Below are 20,666 nucleotides of genomic sequence, written 5' to 3'. Positions count from 1 at the left end.
TTAAAGTTTATGACTGTATTTCAATATCTTGGCTTTTTTTTAATACTCTGTATTTTATTTTATGCTAAAAATATTATTCTGAAAAAAGGCAATAGGCTTCACCAGACTGCCAAAGAGATCCACAGCACAAAAACAGTTAAGAAATCTTAATTAAATGGAAAAGTGAGAAATGTAGGGTACTACTCAAGGTTAATAAAAAGTAAGCATATTTTTAATATACATTGCTTTTGTTTTTACAGAACTTCAAACATTAAAATAGACAAAATAATGAAAGAATTGGATGAAGAGGTAGGTAGTTTTGGCTTTCTAATCAAAAGTGTTCTTTTTTGAGAGTTTCCCCCACTCTTTCAGATTGTTTTGTTTTCTGAGAAAATTACATTTGAACTTTATAGGTTGAAATACAAAAAATTATGATGAAAGCCTCACATTGGAGCTGCAGTTTCAAGTGATGCAAATTAGATTATACTTTAGTTTATTTTGGTATAGTTTTATTATAGAACAGTGTTGAAGTTTTAGCACAAAAATTTTACTTCAGTTGTTCTTAATAGTTAAAACTCAGTGAGAAAGGAGCAAAAGAATCAAGAGATCAGAAATTGAATCTGCAGCCATAGCAGAAAGAAACAAATAGGAAAGAGGAAAAAATACAATTTTAAAAAGACAGACATTAACATAATTTCATGTGCTCAAGTGGGAAATACATTGATTTTTTTAAAAAATGTATTTTATTGATTTTTCACAGAGAGGAAGGGAGAGAGATAGAGAGCCGGAAACATCGATGAGAGAGAAACATCGATCAGCTGCCTCCTGCACATCTCCTACTGGGGATGTGCCCGCAACCCAGGTACATGCCCCTGACCGGAATCGAACCTGGGACCTTTCAGTCCGCAAGCCGACACTCTATCCACTGAGCCAAACCGGTTTTGGCTGATTTTTTTTTTTAATATATTTTATTGATTTTTCACAGAGAGGAAGGGAGAGGGACAGGGAGTCAGAAACATCGATGAGCTAGAAACATCGATCAGCTGCCTCCCGCACGCCCCCCACTGGGGATGTGCCCGCAACCAAGGTACATGCCCTTGACCGGAATCGAACCTGGAACCCTTCAGTCCACAGGCCGATGCTCTATCCACTGAGCCAAACCGGTCAGGGCTGATTTTTAAATTATTTATGTTTTCCCTGGTCACCTAACAAGCAGTTTTTATTATCAGTGAAACATTTCATGATACATACGTTTGTTTGCGAATATGTAATACATTTCCTTTTGGTCAACTTGTAAATGTCTTTTTACTTCATATATGAAGGGTCCCTTAAAAAGAAATATACTCTGTATAGTCTTCCTCTCATTGATGACTTCCTTTATCATTTTAGATGTAATCTTTTTGATGGTTTTTGTGTTGTCTTAATTTTCTCTTAAGGAATAGTGGCAGTGGTGGGGTGTTTTTTTTGGGAGGAGGTTCATTTGTAGCTTTGGGTATCCATATAGTCATCTGAGGAGATTTAGATAATATTTTATCAACTTGCCATTGGTCTTTGTATATCCAGCCTAGTACTTTTTATTTGACTCTAAATATTTAAGAAATCCTTTTTTGCATATCTTCCACTTTTTATTTCATTTCTAAAATACAAATAAAATTCAAGTGTGCTAGATTCAAGTTATTCAGCCTTCCAAATTCAAGGTTGAACGGGAAATCTTAATACTAGAATACATTTGTCCCCACCTTATCTGCTGAAATATATTTCCTTTTTTTGTTTGTTTGATTAATATACTTTTATTAATTTCAGAGAGGAAAGGAGAGGGGGAGAGAGAGAGAAACATCAGTGATGAGAGAGAATTATTGATTGGCTGCCTCCTGCACACTCCCTACTGGGGATCGAGCCTGAAACCCTGCCATGTGCCCTTGACCGGAATCAAACCCGGAACCCTTCAGTCTACAGGCCAATGCTCTATCCACTGAGCCAAACTAGCTAGGGCTGAAATATATTTCAAGACCCCCTAGAGCAGTGGTTCTCAAGCTGTGGGTCACGACCCCTTTGGCGGTTGAACGACCCTTTCACAGGGGTCGCCTAAGACCATCCTGCATATCAGATATTTATATTATGATTCATAACAGTAGCAACATTACAGTTATGAAGTAGCAACGAAAATAATTTTATGGTTGGGTCCCAACATCAGGAACTGTATTTAAAGGGCCAGAAGGTTGAGAACCACTGCCTAGTGGATGCCTAAAACACCCAATAGTATTGAACGCTATGTATACTATTTTTTTTCCTATATATGCTTGCCTTTTCACTTAAAGAAAGCATTTTATGACTTCCCTTTGGCATATCTGAATTGCTAGCATCACTACTCTTGGGCTTTGGTTCCATTATTAAGTAAAATAAGGGTTATTTGAACATGAGCACCATGATACCGTAACATTCAGTTTGGTAACCAAGATGGGGAGCATATACAGATGGCATGGATACTCTGGGCAAAGGAATGATTCACATCCTGAGCAGTACAGAGTGGACAGTGTGAGATTTCATCACATTGATCAAAATGGTGTGCAGTTGAAAACTTACAAATTGTTTATTTCTGGAATTTTCAGTTTAATATTTCTGGACCTCAGTTGACTGCAGTTAATTGAAACCATGGAAAGTGAAACTGCAAACATGGATTGCTATAGTCTGTTTCTAGAAAGATGGCGTAAAAGTACTTTCTGCTATTCCACTTACACAGTATAGCTTAAAAGCCTAGACATTAAATATAAAACAAATGTAAACATGATTCTGAATGGTGAAGCAAATATAGACCAGCTAGAGGACTTGGTTTCCAAGACACTACACAGAAATAAATGTTATGGGTTTTCTTTTTGCTCCACATATCCCAGACTGGCTGCTGGAGAAGTTAGCAATCTGGAAAAACCAACAAGCATAGATAAGAAAAGCCACTCTCTCTAGCTAACAGACCAGGAAAAGGGCAGGCTAGCAAGTCTGAAAACTTTTACATAATCACTGCTCGTGTCAGCCAAACACAACATAAAAAATGTAACCTTACTTTCACCTGCAAAGGGTGAGTGAAAAGCCTAGACTTTCAGTCCTCTGGCACAGTGGTGTCAGAGAATATCCAATGGAAGGACTTTCATATCCCCTGAGAAGTGACGAGCCTTCCCCCCGCTTCCCTAGTTAAGAGTCATTGGCAACCATGTGAGGAGTTTGGTTTTTACTTCCACTCAGTAGCAACAGGCACCCCTCCCACTCTCTGCTGGGGTCGTGTCAGAAAAAGTCAGGTAGAGTTTGAACCTTCAACACTGAAATAACGAGCCTGCCCCCCAGCTCCCAGCCATGGTGTTATCAGTGGAGACCTAGTGGTGTACCAGAAGTTCCATTTCCTCCCAGCAGTAATGAGGACCCATGCCCCCTCAATCTCTGTCAATAAAAATCAAGTGGAAAAGGAGGCAGTACCACTTAATCCCACCAGAACAGTGACAGAAGAGACCTGTTAAATAGAAGACTTAAATAAGATCCAGAAAACTGGAGAGTCACATGCAAACGAATGAAACTAGATTACAGTTTGTCCCCATGTACAAAAATTAATTCAAAATGGACCAAACACCTAAATATAAGACCCGAAACAATAAGTTACATAGAAGAAAATATAGGTACCAAACTTATGGACTTCAAAACACTGGTTATAAGGATTCTCAATGAACTTAGACATTTAACAGCATGAAAAAGAATATGGACACCATAACAAAAAACCTGTCAGGAATGAAGGATATACTAACTGAAATAAAGAATAAGAGGGAATCAGCAACAGTAGAGTAGTTGAAGCCGAGAATCAAATCAAAGATTTGTATATAAGGAAGCAAAAAACACCCAACCAGAGCAGCAAAAAAATAAATTTTTAAAAAACCCAAAAAGCCGTAACCAGTTTGGCTCAGTGGATAGAGCGTCGGCCTGCGGACTGAAAGGTCCCAGGTTTGATTCCGGTCAAGGGCATGTACCTGGGTTGCGGGCACATCCCCAGTGGGAGATGTGCAGGAGGCAGCTGATCGATGTTTCTGGCTCTCTATCTCTCTCCCTTCCTCTCTGTAAAAAATCAATAAAATATAAAAATTTAAAAAAAAATCCAAAAAAATGAAGATAGTGTAAGGCGCCTCTGGGTCTTCAGCATAGTACTAACATTCAATCATGGGGGTGCCAGAAGGAGAAGAGAGAGACTAAGAAATTTGAAAACCTATTTGAAAAAACTTACCTAACCTGGTGGAGAAAATGAAACCCTGGTTGGTTTTACTCAGTGGTTAGAGCTTCAGCCCATGGAACAAAGGGTCTCTGGTTCAATTCCTGGTCAAGGGTATGTGCCTTGGTTGCAGGTTCGATCCCTGGCCCTATTGGGGTGAGAGCTAGAGGCAACCAATCAGTGTGTCTATCTCTTGTCAATGTTTCTTTCTCCCCCTTCTATCTCCCTTCCACTCTCTAAAAAGCCAATAGAAAAAATATCCTTGGGTGAGGATAAAACAAAAAAATAAAAAGTGAAGCATCAAAAGCAGGATATGCTGATAATAATAACTCAGAAACAGAAGATAAGTTTTTAAGTTTCCTCTCCCCTTTGGTTTCATTTTCTAAAATAGGTCTCTTCTCCATTACTTTATTTTAAATACATTTTTTATTGATTTCAGAGAGGAAGGGAGAGGGATAAAAAGATAGAAACATCAATGATGAGAGAGAATCATTGATCGGCTGCCTCCTGTACAACCCACACTGGAGATTGAGCCCGCAACCTGGGCATGTGCCCTGACTGAGATTCGAACTGTGACCTCCTGGTTCATAGGTCAATGCTCAACCACTGAGCTACGCTGGCCGGGCCTTCATTACTTTTTAGTATGCATTCGTAGGTAGATACATAAAAACAATCTTACAAAAGGTAAATTGTTGAGATAGGGAAAGGATTAAGGTAGATATATAGGGACTGGTTAATTTACTGCACATACTGTAGCATTTGGTGCCATTTGAGCTTTACACCATTTATTTATCAAATATGTAATTACTACCTGATCCCTTTCATATTTTACATCTTAAATGTAGGATTGTAAATAAACCAAAATGTTGGTAATATAATGCATTGTGGTTATCTTAAACTAATAAAGTGATTCAACCTGATGGGTTTTTTATAAGCATGGATTTAAAACTCCTTGAAAATGTTACATATCTAGTTCAAGTAGAGGATTCTCACTGTCTTATAAGGCAAGCTAATTCTGTTCCTAGAAAGTTGTCATTAGGAGGTACTATCTGATATTTGAAACAAAAGTTACATAAGTCTTTGTGTTTTGTTTTTAAAAACAGTATTCTCTCAAATGAGTATTGCAATGATAACTCTTGTCATTATAATTTCAGGGGAACCAAAGGAGAAATCTAGAATCTACCGTGTCTCAGATTGAGAAAGAGAAAATGTTGCTACAGCATAGAATTAATGAATACCAAAGAAAAGCAGAACAGGAAAATGAAAAGAGGAGAAATGTAGAAAATGAAGGTAAATTATTACTCCTTTTGAAAAACACTGGAATTTCTGTCTAACACTATCCTTGAGGTCTTTGTCATGAGCTTTTCTTAATTTTAGTACCTCTGATATATTTTTAAAGTCATAATCCTATGATACCTCATGAGCTAAATACCCATATCTCAAGATAAAATATATAGCATATTAAGATCAGTAGTAATATTTTAGGTAAAGTAGTGATTTTCACCATTGTGTGTATATTGGAATCTCCTAGAAAGCTTTAAAACAGTGGTTCTCAACCTTCCTAATGCTGCAACAGTTCCTCATGTTGTGGTGACCCCCAATTTTATTGTTACAAATTGAACATAATTAAAGCATAGTGATTAATCACAAAAACAGTATATCTACACTAATAAAAGAGAAAAATGGTAATTGGCGTACAGCGCTACCCTTTTCATTGGCTAATCAGGGCTATATGCAAATTAACTGCCAACTAAGATTGGCAGTTAACTGCCAACAAGATGGCGGCTAATTTGCATATGTAGGCACAATGCAGGAAGGCGAAAGGGAAAGCAGGAAGAAGCCCCCTGCCACTGACAGTGATCTGAAACCCAGGGGGGAGCTAAGAGCTGGGGGGCAGGGCAAAGGCGGCCCTGGGGCCGCCTTTCGCCTGCCCCCCAGCCATGATCGGAGAATCAGGTGCCTTTGCCGCCCTGGCCAGTGATAGCAGGAAGTAGGGGTGGAGCCAGCGATGGGAGCTGGGCACGGTCGAAGCTGGCAGTCCCAGGAGCTAGGGGTCCCTTGCCTGGGCCTAAAGCGAAGCCCACGATCACGGTGCCCCCTGCTGCCACTGCAGGTCCCCGCTGCCCGGGCCGGACGCCTAGGCCAGAGGCGTTAGGCCTGGGCAGGGGCGGAGCCTGCAACCGCGGGGAGCTGGGGGTCCCCTGCCCAGGCCTGACACCTCTGCCGGAGGCCTCAGGCCTGGTCAAGGGGCCTATCCGGTGATTGGTGATCGGAGGATGATGAGGGTCAACTCCTCTGGCTGAGGCATCAGGCCTGGGTGGGGGGCGGAGCCGGGGATTGGGGGGATATGATGGTCCCCTTGCCCAGGCCTGAAGCCTGGGTCAGAGGCGTCAGGCTTGGGCGGGGGGTGGAGCAAGCGATCAGAGGGAGATGGGGGTCCCCTGCCCAGGCATGATTCCTGGGCCAGAGGCCTCAGGCCTGGGCGGGGGCCAGAGCCAGTGATCGGGGGGAGATGGGGATCCCCTGTCCAAGCCTGACACCTCTGGCGGAGGCGTCAGGCCTGGGCAAGGGGCCGATCAGGCGATCGGAGGGTGATGGGGGTCAACGCCTGAGGGCTCCCAGTATGTGAGAGGGGGCAGGCTGGGCTGAGGGACACTCTCCCCCCCCTCCCCCCACCCAGTGCACGAATTTTGTGCACCGGGCCCCTAGTAATTAAATAAGTGTTTTAGGCGACCCCTGTGAAAGGGTGGTTCAACCCCCAACAGGGTCGCGACCCACAGGTTGAGAACTGCTGCTTTAAAAAATACTGATACCTAAACTCCAGAGAGTCTAATTTAGTTGACCTAGACATGTGGCCTGAGCATCAGTATTTTTATTAAGCTCTCTAGACACTTCTAGCAAGCAGCTACCTTAGAGAACTCATAAACTAGAATTTCATGTTTAATGTTAGTGTTGTAAGTGCTTCTAAATAGCTTTCTAGCCCTAGCTGGTTTGGCTCAGTGGTTAGAGTATTGGTCGGCCCGAGGACGAAAGGGTCCTGGGTTTGATTCCAGTCAATAGCATATACCTTGTTTTCAGGTTTGATCCCCTGCTCGGTTGGGGCATGTGCGGGAGGCAACTAATCGATGTGTCTCTCTCACATTGATGTTTCTGTATCTGTTTCTCCCTCTCCCTTCCATTCTCTCTAAAAAATATCCTCAGGTGAGGATTAATGAACATAAATTTTTAAAAAAAATAGTTTTCTACATGCTTTGATCCAGTGATTTTTCTTTTAGAATTTTTTTACGTACACACTTACGCCATGTAAACTGATGTATAAACAAGGCTATTCATTGTAGCAATTTTTTAAATGACAAAATTATAAACAACATAAATGTAATCAATGATATAATAAATTTTGGTATGCTGTATCATAGAATACTATGCATCTTATAAAAGAACAATGTATTTCCTTATATGTTATAAAAGAATCTCTAAATCGTATCTTTAAGTGGAAAAAAAGATCAGTGCTAAAACAGGGGTGCTCGTCTAAATAGCTTAAATATATGTGTATATATATGTATATATGTATATAATGTGTGTGTGTTTTAAATAATTTCTTAAATTGATTTTAGAGAGAGAGAAAGGAAGAGAGAGGGGTTGGGGGATAGGGAGGGTGGGGTGGGGGAGAGCAAAAGAGGGAGAAACATTGATGTGAGAGAGAAACATCCATTGTTTGCCTCCCATACACAACCAGACTGGGGATTGAACACCCAACCTGGGTACATGCCATGACCAGGAATCCCTGGACCTTTCAGTGTATAGGATGACGCTCCAAACTGCTGAGCCACACTGACCAGGGTTATTACATGTTTGTTTTTATATATTAGGATATGGACACATAGATTATCTTAGTAAGGAGATGAGAGAAATTAGTCATAGTTGTGGCTGGGGAGGAGAATCAGAGGGACTAGGAAACAATGTGGATGGAGGTAGGAAAACTCATTCTACACTATATACCATTTGGTACCTTTGGAGTTTTGAACCATTTTAAAAATACTGAACTATTCAAAATAAATTATATTAAAGCTAACTCTATAACATTTCACTAATATATTGACTTTATTAAAGGAATAAAAGAATTTGAAATATTATAACAGTAGAAACAAATCTATTTTTGCATTCTATATTATAAAATGATGCTGTACTTTTTGATGAATTTAACCCTTTGCGGTCCAGTGTTATTTTTGGAATTCAAACAGTCTGGTCCAAATTAATTGACGGGATTGAATGTTGAACTTTTTAATGTTCTTATTGCTCGACATTGGACCTGCTCTTAGTGCCTGGTCTGTCGAGTCAGCCTCGAGGTTGGACCAAAAAGGGTTAAAGAGTACTTCCAAGATGGAATTTCATTTTAGGAATGGACCTGCCATAGCTGACTGTTATGGCCTAAGATTAAATTTCGTTTTGTTTAAGTGAGTTTATATGTCTCCTCCATAAAAACTTTGTGATTTCTACATCTTATTCCTTCATTTACTAGTTTCTACATTAAAGGATCAGTTGGAAGACTTAAAGAAAGTAAGTCAGAATTCACAGCTTGCTAATGAGAAGCTGGCACAATTACAAAAGCAGGTACGTTTTTGGAACAGAGTTTATTAAAATACTAGAGGCCCGGTGCATGAAAATTCATGCACTGGAAGGGGATCCCTCAGCCTGGTCTGCCCCCTCTCACAGTCCAGGAGCCCTCAGGGGTGGGAGGAGACCCAGCGATCAGGGAAGGCGACACCCACATCACACCTCTGCTGTTGCCACTGCCGGCAGCGCAAGCCTTGGGCAGCCCTGGTTACCTGAGCCTCGGGCGGCCCTGGGTGGCTGGGCAGCTGCCATTCAAGGCTTGCCTGCACCTCAGGCTGGCCCTGGGAGGCTGGGGGGCTAAGGGGACTGGGGGACTCTGGAGGCAGGTGCCCTGGCAGGGCTGAGGGAACTGGGCGCCGCCATCTTTGAAGGTATGGCAGCAATTAGCATATTCCCTCCTTATTGGCTGTGGGTGCTGCCATCTTTGCGAGGGTGTGATGGTCAATTAGCATATTCCCTCTTTATTAGATAAGATTATAATCAATAAGTTTGATTGTATTTTCGTAAAACTATTTTCTTGCTCTTTTTTTTTTTTAATAGCTGGAAGAAGCCAATGACTTACTTAGGACAGAATCAGACACAGCTGTAAGATTAAGGAAAAGTCACACAGAGATGAGCAAGTCAGTTAGTCAACTAGAGTCCCTGAACAGAGAATTGCAGGAGAGAAATAGAATTCTAGAGAATTCCAAGTCACAAACGGATAAGGAGTATTATCAGCTGCAAACTGCATTGGAGGCTGAACGAAGAGACAGAGGTCATGACTCTGAGATGATTGGAGACCTTCAAGGTAATATATTTTTTTACTGTAGTAAGATGTATGTAACAAAATTTACCATTTATCCATTTTTAAGTGTATGGTTCAGTGGCATAAAGTACTTTCATATTGTTGTGCAATCATTATGACTATCCATCTGCATAACTTTTCTTCCATCCCAAACTAAAACTCTATACCCTTTAAACAGTAGCTCCCCATTATTCACTTCTCCTAGTTGCTGGTAAACACCAACCCACTTTATGTCTCTATGAGTTTGACTGTCATAAAAGTGGAATCATACAGTATTTGTCCTTTTGTGTCTGTCATGTTCCACTTAGTGTAATGACTTCAAGATTCATCCATCTTTAGCATGTGTCAGAATTTCCTTCCTTTTTAAGGCTGAATCATTCCACTGTATGTATATAAGACATTTTACTTATCAATAGAAGGTGATTTTCTAAACTTTTTAATTGTAATTGTGCTTCAAAGCATAAAATTTACCATCTCGATCCTTTTTTTTAAGTGTAATATATTTTTTATCGTGTTGTCCTCATAAAGAAAATGACTTTGGTGAAACCAGAAATAGTTAAGCATTTTTCCTCTTTCAGGATAATGCCTACATTTGTATCACATTGTAATTTCCTTACTCTCATGGGCATGCTTGTGAGGTAGATAATGTGGATATTTCCAATTCTATAGCCAGATTACTGAAAACATCATTTTAAAACATGCCTAATTCACAAAAGTCTTACTCAAAGTGGGACTAATCCAGACTGAGATAATTATCACTATTAAAACCTGGGAATTTCTCATGCATTGTTGGTAGAAATAGAAACTCAATTGCAGAAATAGAATCCTATTACAAATGAAGAATTAGGTACTTGGGAAGGTTAGAACTAGAAATATCAGCAGTCTTTGTGAGTCAAAAGAAAAATTGAGTATAACAGTAAATAAAGGAACATTTTCACAATGCTATTAAAATTCAGTTTGTTTTTAAAAAAGATGCCCTGGTTCTACCCACTTCTCATATATTTTTCTATTTTCTCTTCCTATTAGCAACAGCATCTATATTACTTAATCAAATAGATATGCGTGGAAGTTGCCAGATCTCTCAGGGAAAAATTGGGGGTGGGATAGTCTGTTTTAACCTTAGTCACAGGATGGGAACATAGTTTGGGGTCCCATGGGGTTTGATGATTAGCTATAATTCTGTGGAGAGAGGTCAGGGTCAATTTTTGTGGCTGGAAATGGAAATTAAGATCTCCCATTGGTTCTTAGCTGAGGAGTGTTGTGCAATCTTATTTCTCAGGCTTAAAATAGATCTAAATATAATCAAGAAAGTAACCTCATATGTATTAGAAAAGCCTCATTTAAATTGCTTTTCTAGGCCTTTTTTTATATAGCCTTACTCTTTGAAAGTCACTAAATCATTTCATCGGCCTTTATTATCTATAAACCAAGGAGAGTAAAATAGGTGACCCCCTATAAATTCTAAAATTCTTTAAGTCTGTGATCTTTCAGATAGTACTGAGCTTTGAAGTGTTTACCTTAGAAGAAGAGGCCGTCATGCATGTGTTCATCAACAATGGTTTTAATTGAATCTATTTTCTAGATATTAGTGTTATTAAGGAAAATTCATAGCATGGTTTATTGAGGTTTATCTTTTTTCTATGCTTACTTTGAGGTTTAATTTTTTAATTTAAATGAATCAAAGCTGGCATGCATCAAAAAATGCACACAATCAACATACATATAAAGATGCATTTTCGCCCTGGCTGGGTAGCTCAGTTGGTTAGAGTGTCATCCTGCTACTGCCAAGGTTGCAGGTTTGATCCCTGGTCAGGGCACATACAAGAATCAACCAATGAATGCATAAATAAGTGGCACAACAAATTGATATCTTTCTCTCTCTCTCTCTTTCTCTCTTTCTCTCTCCTTCTCTTTCTCCTTTCCCTCTCTAAAAAAAAAATCAATAAATAAAAGTTATTTTTAAAAAGATGCATTTTAGTTTTAAAAAACACAATTTTTACATTAATCTTTCATGGTCTTTAAGAAATTTCAGGTCCCTCAGATATAAATTTCTCATAGTCTAGGACACTGGTCTTCTGGCAGAGTCAAGATTATTTCCTAATTCAGTGTCCTTTATGTATACTGGTAGACATGTATGGGGAATGACTTCCCAAATATAATTGGATAGTAAATATTTTAGTCTTTGTGGGCCACATATGATCTCTGTTACATATTTGTCTTTTTTAATTTTTACAACCCTTTAAAAATGAAAAACAAAACAAAACGTTTTTAGCTTCATGTCTGTAGAGAGATTCCGGGTCTGAAGTTTGCCAACACCTGGACCAGTGTACAGATAAGGCTGCTGTTATAAACAAAATTAGTTTCCAAAAGTTCAGGCCATATAGGCTTAAATAAAATGAATAGACAAAGAACAAAATGTCATGGAGGAATGAAATTTTTAACTCAAATGAAAGTTCTTCATGTAGTAAGTTTATTTGTGAATCTTCAGATTAAAATGCAAAAGGACAAATTTTTTCAATTAACCATTTAAAAAAGTATTTTATGAAATCCTCTTGTTTAGCCCTAGCCAATGTGGCTCACTCAGTTGGCTGTAGCGTCGGCCATGCACTGGAAAGTCATGGGTTCGATCCCAGTCAACCCAGGTGGGGTGCGTACTGGAGTCAACCAATCGATGTATCTTTCTCACATCAATGTCTCTCTTTCTCTCTCTCTTTCTCTTCTTCCTTCTCTAAAATCAATAATGAATAAATAATTTTTTAAAAATCCTATTGTTTAGTTGGTTGTTTCACTTTTTATGTTGGAAATTTCAGTCGTATACCATAGGAGAACATATAATGACCCTAGGTACCCATTATTCAGTTTCAGAATCTTTATCTAGAAGCCAGTCATGTTTTATTTATACCCCCACCCCCCTTTCCCAATCATCTGACACTATATTTATTTTGAAGCAAATTGCGGGTGATTCATTGTTTAATTTGTAAATATTTTACTGTCTTTTAAAGATAAAGGATTCTTAAAAGAAAAAACAAACAAACATAACCACAATATCATTATCAAACCTGAGGGAAAAGTTGGTAATTATTTAATATTATAATATCTAGTATTGTAACATCTAGTCAGTGCTCAGATTCTTCCTTTTTATTAAGCCATTCATCTGTTGATGGACATTGAGTTATTTCCTGTAGTCCCATTATTTGTTGTTGTTTTTGTATTTTACTTGAATTAGGCTCCAATTAAGATCTACACATTGCATTTATAATATGTCCCTTAAGTTTGTTTTGTTTTTTTAATCTATAGGTTCCCCCTCCCTTTTTTGTTGTTTGTAGTTGCTATTGGTTGAAGAAAACAGGTTTTTTTCTTCTGTTGATTATCTCCCATTCTGAATTTTGCTGATTCCATCAATTAACATGTTGCTCTGGTCATTGTAGTACTTTAAACTGAATTGGTATTTCTGGAGCTTAATCTATTTCAGGTAGGACTTTGGCAAGAATACTTTTTTAAAAAAATTATTATTTTTTTAAATATATCTCTATTGATTTCAGAGAGGAAGGGAGAGGGAGAGAGAGAGAGAGAGAAACATCAATGATGACAGAGAATCATTGACTGACTGCCTCCTGCACGCCCCCTACTGGGGATCGAGCCCACAACCCAGGCCATGTGCCCTTGACTGGAATCGACCCCGGGACCTTTCAGTCCCCAGGCTGATGCTCTATCCACTGAGCCAAACCAGCCAGGACTGGCAAGAATACTTTTAAGACATATTATTTATGTGCCAAGAGGCACATATAGTCTGGTTGTCTCTTTTTGTGGTGTTACAAGCCATTGATGATCATTGCTTAGATCCTTTTGTTTCTTTAGGAGTTTGCAGTGCTGATGATCTGTTTTTAGCATTCTTCATTCCTTCATTAACTCAAATACTACTAAAAACATTTTTTCAAGTATATATCTTGAGATACAGTTTATAAAAACGTCAAGTTAAATACTTGATTCTTTATTATTTTTCTGAATGGTAAGTTATTTCCTCAGCATTCTGCAAAGGTAACCAGTGACATTTTAAAATATACTATTTATGAACTTACAAATTTTAATATATTTAAATGTGTTAGCTCACTATAATATTCTTATTGATGATCATTTGTGGCTAGTGGGAATCTTCAATTTTCTACAGTGTCTAATAGTACTAGAGAGCATCTTTTCTTTTTGGTATGCATAACATATTTTCCAGGATCATTTGCTATTCTAGATCTGGAATTACTCATTTTCAGTGAAGCCTAGTTCATTTTGTAGCATATGGCATTCAGAGACTGTAACCTGGATGCTGTGGGTAATGACTGCTATTGCATTGATAAATGTTTGTAGGGATTTTTTAATGAACAAATAGGAAATACTTATATTCCATTGTAATTGCTAATTTCTTAATTTATTGTATTGTAATTAAAAACTATTACATACCCGTTATCTACCACACTTTTTTTCTGGCTTTGTTCATAATGTATTTTGTTTTGTTTTTAGTTGTTAAGGGGCATTTGAAAGTTGTGATGGTTTTTAACCTAATATATTTTGGTTTTGTTTTGTTTTTTGGAAGAAAAACAATAGATTAATTTTCTAATCTAATCAGTCGGTTTTCTCAGACTCCATTTATTCTTTCTGTCTTTAATCTGTCAAATTTTAAAATATGTTTTAGAAGTTAACACTATGGCGGTTCGATTCCCAGTCAGGGCACATGCTAGGTTATGGGCTCGAATCCTGGTGTGGCGCATACAGGAGGCAGCTGATCATTGATTCTCTCTCATCATTGATGTTTCTAGCTCACTATCTCTCTCCCTTCCTCTCTGAAATCAATAAAAAATACATATTTTTTTAAAAAAGTTAACACTATGGTTTGACTTTTTTTTCTCTTGGCCCCCTTGTATTCCTGACAGCTTATGTTTTATGTATTTTTTTTTATTGAGGTGAAATTCATATAACAAAAAATTAACCATTTAAAAGTGTACAATTCAGTGGCATTTAGTATGTTCACAGTGTTGTGCAATCACCTCCTCCGTTTAGTTTCAAATATTTTCATTATTCCAAAAGAATACCTTGTATGCATTAAGCTGTCCCTCCCCTAACCCCTGGAAACCAGTCTCCTTTCTTTCTCTGACTCTTGTTTCGGATATTTCATATAAATGACAGCATACAGTATGTGACCTTTTGTGTTGGGCTTCTTTCACTTGGTACATTTTTAAGATTTATCCATGTTGTAGCATGTATCAGTACTTCATTTATGGCTGAGAAATATTCTGTTGTATGTCTATACCATATTTTGTTAAGCCATTCACCTATTGATGGACATTGAGTTATTGCTTCCTTTTGTCTATTGTGAATAACACTGCTGTGAACATTTGTGTACAAGGATTTCTTGGAGTATCTGTTTTTTAATCTTTTAGTTATATATATCTAGTAATAGAATTGCTCAGTCATGTGGTAATTCTATGTTTAACTTTTGAGGAACTTCCAATCTTTTGAAAGAAACTGACAGGTGTTTTTTTCTCCTACATGAATATACTCCTACATGCACATATGCTAGTGTGTGTGTGTGTGTGTGTGTGTGTGTGTGTGTGTGTGTGTGTGAGAGAGAGAGAGAGAGAGAGAGAGAGAATAAAATTTGTTTCATTGCTCTCCAGCAGATAAGCATTATCAGGTGCCAAATATTTAATATTCATTTGTTCATTAAAAATTACTTCAGGAACACTAAAACATAGGAAGCAGGTAGAGTGAAAACTTAAAGTACAGCAAGTTAAACACTGAACTTTTAAAGAAGTACACAATTTTTCTTGTCCTTCAGGGTGCCTTATCCATTTCCCTGCCAAATCCTAGACCACTTTGAATCACAAAGTAAGAAAATAGATTCTAGCTTTTGAACTAGACCATATGATTATATTTGTTAAATTCTACATGTATTAAATTTGTGATTGTTAAATACTTATGTTTTAAAAGCCTTAAAAGCCCTAGCTGGTTTGGCTCAGTGGATAGAGCGTCAGCCTACAGACTGAAGGGTCCCAGGTTTGATTCCAGCAAGGGCACATACCCAGGTTGCGGGCTCGATCCCCAGTAGAGGGCATGCAGGAGGCAGCCAATCAATGATTGTCTCTCATCATTGATGTTTCTATCTCTCTTCCTCTCTGCAATCAATAAAAATATATTAAAAATAAATAAGTAAATAAATAAATGCCTTAAAGGCATAAAGCATGTTATGAGGAGACACTAAGTATGAGTTGCTACCATTGTATGGCATGAATCTTAGGTGCATTAAAACTAAGCTTTGTTAGAATGCTTGAATTCCTTAAAACATAGTTTTCTATAAAAATTGAGTTTGGCTCCAGTCAGTTTAAGAGTAAAATTAAACACTTTCAGAATGTCTGGCACATAAAAACCACTTAAGTACTTGCCCTAATTAACTAAAGTGTCTCACTCTTAATATGGTAGAAAGAGCACTGAATACAGACTCGGATTTGATTTCTGGACCAAGCTAAGGTTCATCTCTTTGACCATTTGTGAAATAATATGTACTAGATGATTTCCAATTAGCATTAACAGTTTTTATTATATATTGTAGTTACTGTATATACTACCAAGATAACATTTCAATCTGATCAGGAAATTTAAAACTTTTTTATCTTAATGGTCATGCTGAACAGAAAGACTTGTTTTAATGACTATGTGACTTGAACTTCTTTCTCATTTGATAGCTCGAATTACATCTTTACAAGAGGAGGTGAAGCATCTCAAACATACTCTTGAAAGAGTAGAAGAAGAAAGAAAAGAGGCTCAAGACATGCTTAATCATTCAGAAAAGGTAAATGATTAAACATTACCAATTATGAGAGTATTTACTGGGTATCAGATATTATAAGGTGATTGTATAAAATAGCATTTATTCCTAATGTTTATATATTGTTTCTAAAAGTTTTATGGTTGATCAGTTGGCTGTAGAGAGTCGGGGGCGGGGGGGTAATGTGTCTTGATTAGAGCTTTTATTGTGTTAGTTTTGTTTTTACCCTTGAAGAGTATTAGTTGTTTGATATTATCTGTTCACAAATTGCTTTGGTTTGGAAATACCTTTTCATATAGAACGGTTTTTTTCTTTTTTTTTTTTTGTACACGGGTATAATGAAGGTGCTGAACCTTCTTACTAGCCTTATGAAGAAGGAAAATGAAGGGTCAGTATATAGACCATGTATACTTTTTCCATTTTGTTGGTAGGAGTTAGCAAAATAGAAAAGGCACAAAGTGATTGGCCTTTACATGTAGAATTTTCTTAGTCAAAAATGTCATTGGTTATCCTCTGTTCCTACCTTGCTAAAAAAAAAAGAAAAGGATTAAATAGATAATATGCAGATCTAGCACTCACATTTTTGATGCCTTGCTGTAAACATGTAGGTTTAGTAGACCCTCAGATAAATGATGAGAAAATCTGCCAGTTATCTTTTCTTTTGTACATGTTTTGTGACACTCAGAATAGTTTTTTCCTGTCTGAGCCTTGTATAAATGAGAAATAAGATGAAAAAGGAAGAATAGAAGAAGCACCCAAACAGAAATGAAATAAATTTTGACTTGTTCTTTCATCAAAACTATGTAAATCTAGATAAAGATACAAGTGTACATAGAGATAATTTAAATGTTTTAAAAAAAAGTGATAGCAAACTTTTTTATGAATTGAAGAATTGTCCTATTTATCTCTGATTCTAACAATTAACCCTTCTAATATAAACACCATCACAACTTGCTCTGCCATCAGCCATGGCTAATGATTCAAATAAGAAGTTGTGGGTAAAGAAAGGTGATGTTTTTCTTTTAATTTTATGTGCTTATTGTGATTTTAAAAGTAAGACATTATAGCCCGGCCAGTGTGGCTCAGTGAATGAGCATTGACCCATGAACTAGGAGGTCAGGGTTTGATACCCTGTCAGGGCAACTGCTCAGGTTTCTAGTTCGATCCCCAATAGGGGGTGTGCAGGAGGCAGCAGATCAATGATTCTCTCTCATCATTGATGTTTCTAACTCTCTCTCTCTCTCTCTCTCTCTCTCTCTCTCTCTCTCTCTCTCTCTCTTCTCTGAAATCAATAAAAACATTTTTTTAAAAAGTAAGACATTATAGCTAATGTGAAGTATACAAGAAAGTATAAAAAATAAACTTTAAGAAATATGTTGTCCCATTTCAGACCAGTTGATTCATATATTATTTCTTGTGGGATATTAATAACGTAAGATTTAATGTGTCTTTTGAACAGTGTATTATATGACTCTCATTTTACAGGAAAAGAATAATTTAGAGATAGATTTAAACTATAAGCTTAAATCATTACAACAACGGTTAGAACAAGAGGTAAATGAACATAAAGTAACCAAAGCTCGTTTAACTGACAAACATCAGTCTATTGAAGAGGCAAAATCTGTTGCAATGTACGGTAAGTGTCAATTTTAATGTTTTCTGCATGATACGTTTTTAAATAATACCTATAAAGATTTTTATTCTAATCAAAATTTTACTTTAGAGTAGTACAACTTATTAAAAATTATAAATAGTGATCTAGGAAGAGGATAGCTATCCCCCCTTTTTTGGATACCTTCCATTTTTTAAAATCACAATTTCATCTTCTAGTTTCCTCACTCTACCACCCTGTACTACCCACTACTCCCTGTAAAATAGAGTGGAATCAATGTTTTTTTCCTAGTTTTCAGTTCTTTATTTTTTAACCAATTTATTCTGGAACTTATTGTCTGTTAATTCATCTGCTTTCTTGCTTTGTACCTTCAATTTTCTCATTTCTTTGTAATTCCACTGTATTAGGCCTCTAAACATAACCCTAGTTCAGACCAACCAACCACTTTTTTTACTTCATATAGTTCTTCAGATGAGTGTTAGCCCAATGCATTATCTCCAATCATTTGAACTGTCAATTTTTTAATATATCACTCATCAGTTCCTTCTTCCAGACTTTGATTTCTTTTATCGAGCTTCCTGTGCCATTTCTTTATTATTCCACTGTTAGGTAAACTTTTCTCCTATCTCAAAAAGAAGTCAGGAAAGCATAGGTGTGAATTCTTCAAAATCTAGTTCTCAACCTATTCTATCTGTTTACACATTTTCAATATCTTCCCTCTCATCTTAGAGGAGGGTGATCCTCTTCCTGTCCGGGCTGATAGTGCTCTAGCTGTACTCAGATCCGTCTCTTCTTATCTCATTTTAACTTACTGCAGTAGGTCCCCCTTATCCATGGTTTCACTTTCTGTCATTTCAGTTACCTGTAATCATCTGAAGTCCAAAAATATTAAATGGAAAATTACAGAAATAAGCAATTCATAAGTTTTAAATCACATGCTATTCTGAGAATCATGATGAAGTCTCTCAGTGTCCTGCTTTGTTCCTCCAGGGCCCTTTATCCAGCATGTCCGTGTTGGTCCTCACCTGTTAAGTCACTTAAGTAGCCTTATTGGTTATAGGTTCCATTGTTGCAGTAGCTTGTGTTCAAGTAACCCTTGTTTTACTTAATAATGGCCCCAAAATGCAAGAGTAGTGATGCTGGCAATTCAGATATGCCAAAGAGCAGCCATAAAGTGCTTGTTACATACTGTCAGAAGCTCAATGGTAGCCTAATGCTATATCACAATTCTTATGTCATTCACCTCTCTCTCTCTCTCTCTCTCCTCATTTAAAAAAAAGAAAAAAAGGCAACCCTTGCAGCAACTGGTGATCTTTTCAGTTGCCACTGTTTTATAAACCTCTTTATAGCCAAACTTCTAAAAAAAAAAAAAAAAAAAAGAATCTTCTTTTTCTTCACTTTCTACTCACTTCATAATCTATTACAATCTGCAAGTGTCACTTAGCACCTTAAATTTAGTTTAAGGGAAACTTAAGATATTATCTCTCAAACTTGTTCTTTTTTTCTTTTTTCAAACCTGTTCATGTCCCCTATTCTTACTATCCTGGTTAATGGTTATATAATTTTTATGAGCCCAGACTTGGAATCAGACAAATCTATTTTTAGCCAGTCCATGACAAATTAAAAAATTAAATGAGAAACAGGCATGTAAAATTGTCTAGACATAGAAACTTTCAATAAATGAGAGATATTGTTATGGTTAAGGAGGGTGGTGATTTTTAACATGTAGAAGGCTAAGTCAGAAATCTAGTAATCATTCAGGATTTCTGCTTCCAAATGGTATATACAATGTAGTCCCTCTTTCGTATTCCTTCTAGTTTGTGATTAGATCATCACTTTGCTTGATCTGTTATAATAGACATTTACTTTTTACTCTGCCAAGTGTCATTATACCCATCAATCTGTTGTTCTTACTTAGGTCATAATGATCTTTTTAAAATTCAAATCTTGCCTGGCTGGCAGGACTCAGTAGTTGAGTATCTACCTATGAACCAGGAAGTCATGGTTCAGTTCCCAGTCAGGGCACATATGTGGGTTGCAGGCTCGATCCTCAGTGTGGGACATGCAGGAGGCAGCTGAGCAGTGATTCTCTTTCATCATTGATGTTTCTCTCTTCCTCCCTTTCCCTTCCTCTCTGAAATCAATAAATATATATTAAAAACAAATAAATAAAATAAAATTCAAATCTTACTGTTTTAGTCTTTCTTAAAATCCTTTTATAAAAGGCTTTTCATTGCTCATAGGTACATGAAAGTTCCTCATGACATACAGAATCTTTGAGTTGGCTCTTACCCTATCTTTATAATCTTACACTTTCTTATAAGTACCCCATTTTTCAGCTATATTGAACTACTTTTTTTTCTTTTACATATGTTAATTAGTTATTGCCTACTATAGGCCAAACACACTAAAAAATAAGACTAAGACAGGGGTGGGCAACCTTTTTGTGAGTGGGTGCCAAAATCAGCAAAATCTGACTCAAAATTCTTTTGCATGCCAACCCTAATTTTTTGAGAACATGTTACGCCTAACTTGATATCTCTTAAGGTGTACGTATGTGGAGAACCTTGAAGAAATGATAAAATTCATTAGAGCGACAAAAACACAGTATATGATGATG

At 37.2% G+C, this 20,666-nt stretch overlaps 1 protein-coding gene across 3 annotated transcripts in view; it reads left to right on the top strand.

Annotated features, from left to right (window-relative positions):
* The window catches only part of ROCK1 (Rho associated coiled-coil containing protein kinase 1), a 138,208-nt gene that overhangs the window by 72,969 nt on the left and 44,573 nt on the right, over positions 1-20,666 (top strand). For all 3 annotated transcript variants that reach the window (XM_036320995.1, XM_036320994.1, XM_036320996.1), the window contains exons 13-18: positions 240-288; positions 5,377-5,512; positions 8,742-8,833; positions 9,377-9,623; positions 16,352-16,458; positions 17,920-18,070. In XM_036320995.1, coding sequence (XP_036176888.1) covers positions 240-288; positions 5,377-5,512; positions 8,742-8,833; positions 9,377-9,623; positions 16,352-16,458; positions 17,920-18,070 — 782 coding nt within the window. The remainder of the gene's footprint in view (positions 1-239; positions 289-5,376; positions 5,513-8,741; positions 8,834-9,376; positions 9,624-16,351; positions 16,459-17,919; positions 18,071-20,666) is intronic.

This window comes from Myotis myotis, unplaced genomic scaffold (genome assembly GCF_014108235.1).
Source record: "Myotis myotis isolate mMyoMyo1 unplaced genomic scaffold, mMyoMyo1.p scaffold_m19_p_9, whole genome shotgun sequence".
NCBI lineage: Eukaryota > Metazoa > Chordata > Mammalia > Chiroptera > Vespertilionidae > Myotis > Myotis myotis.
This window is presented reverse-complemented; position numbering and strand designations above follow the sequence as displayed.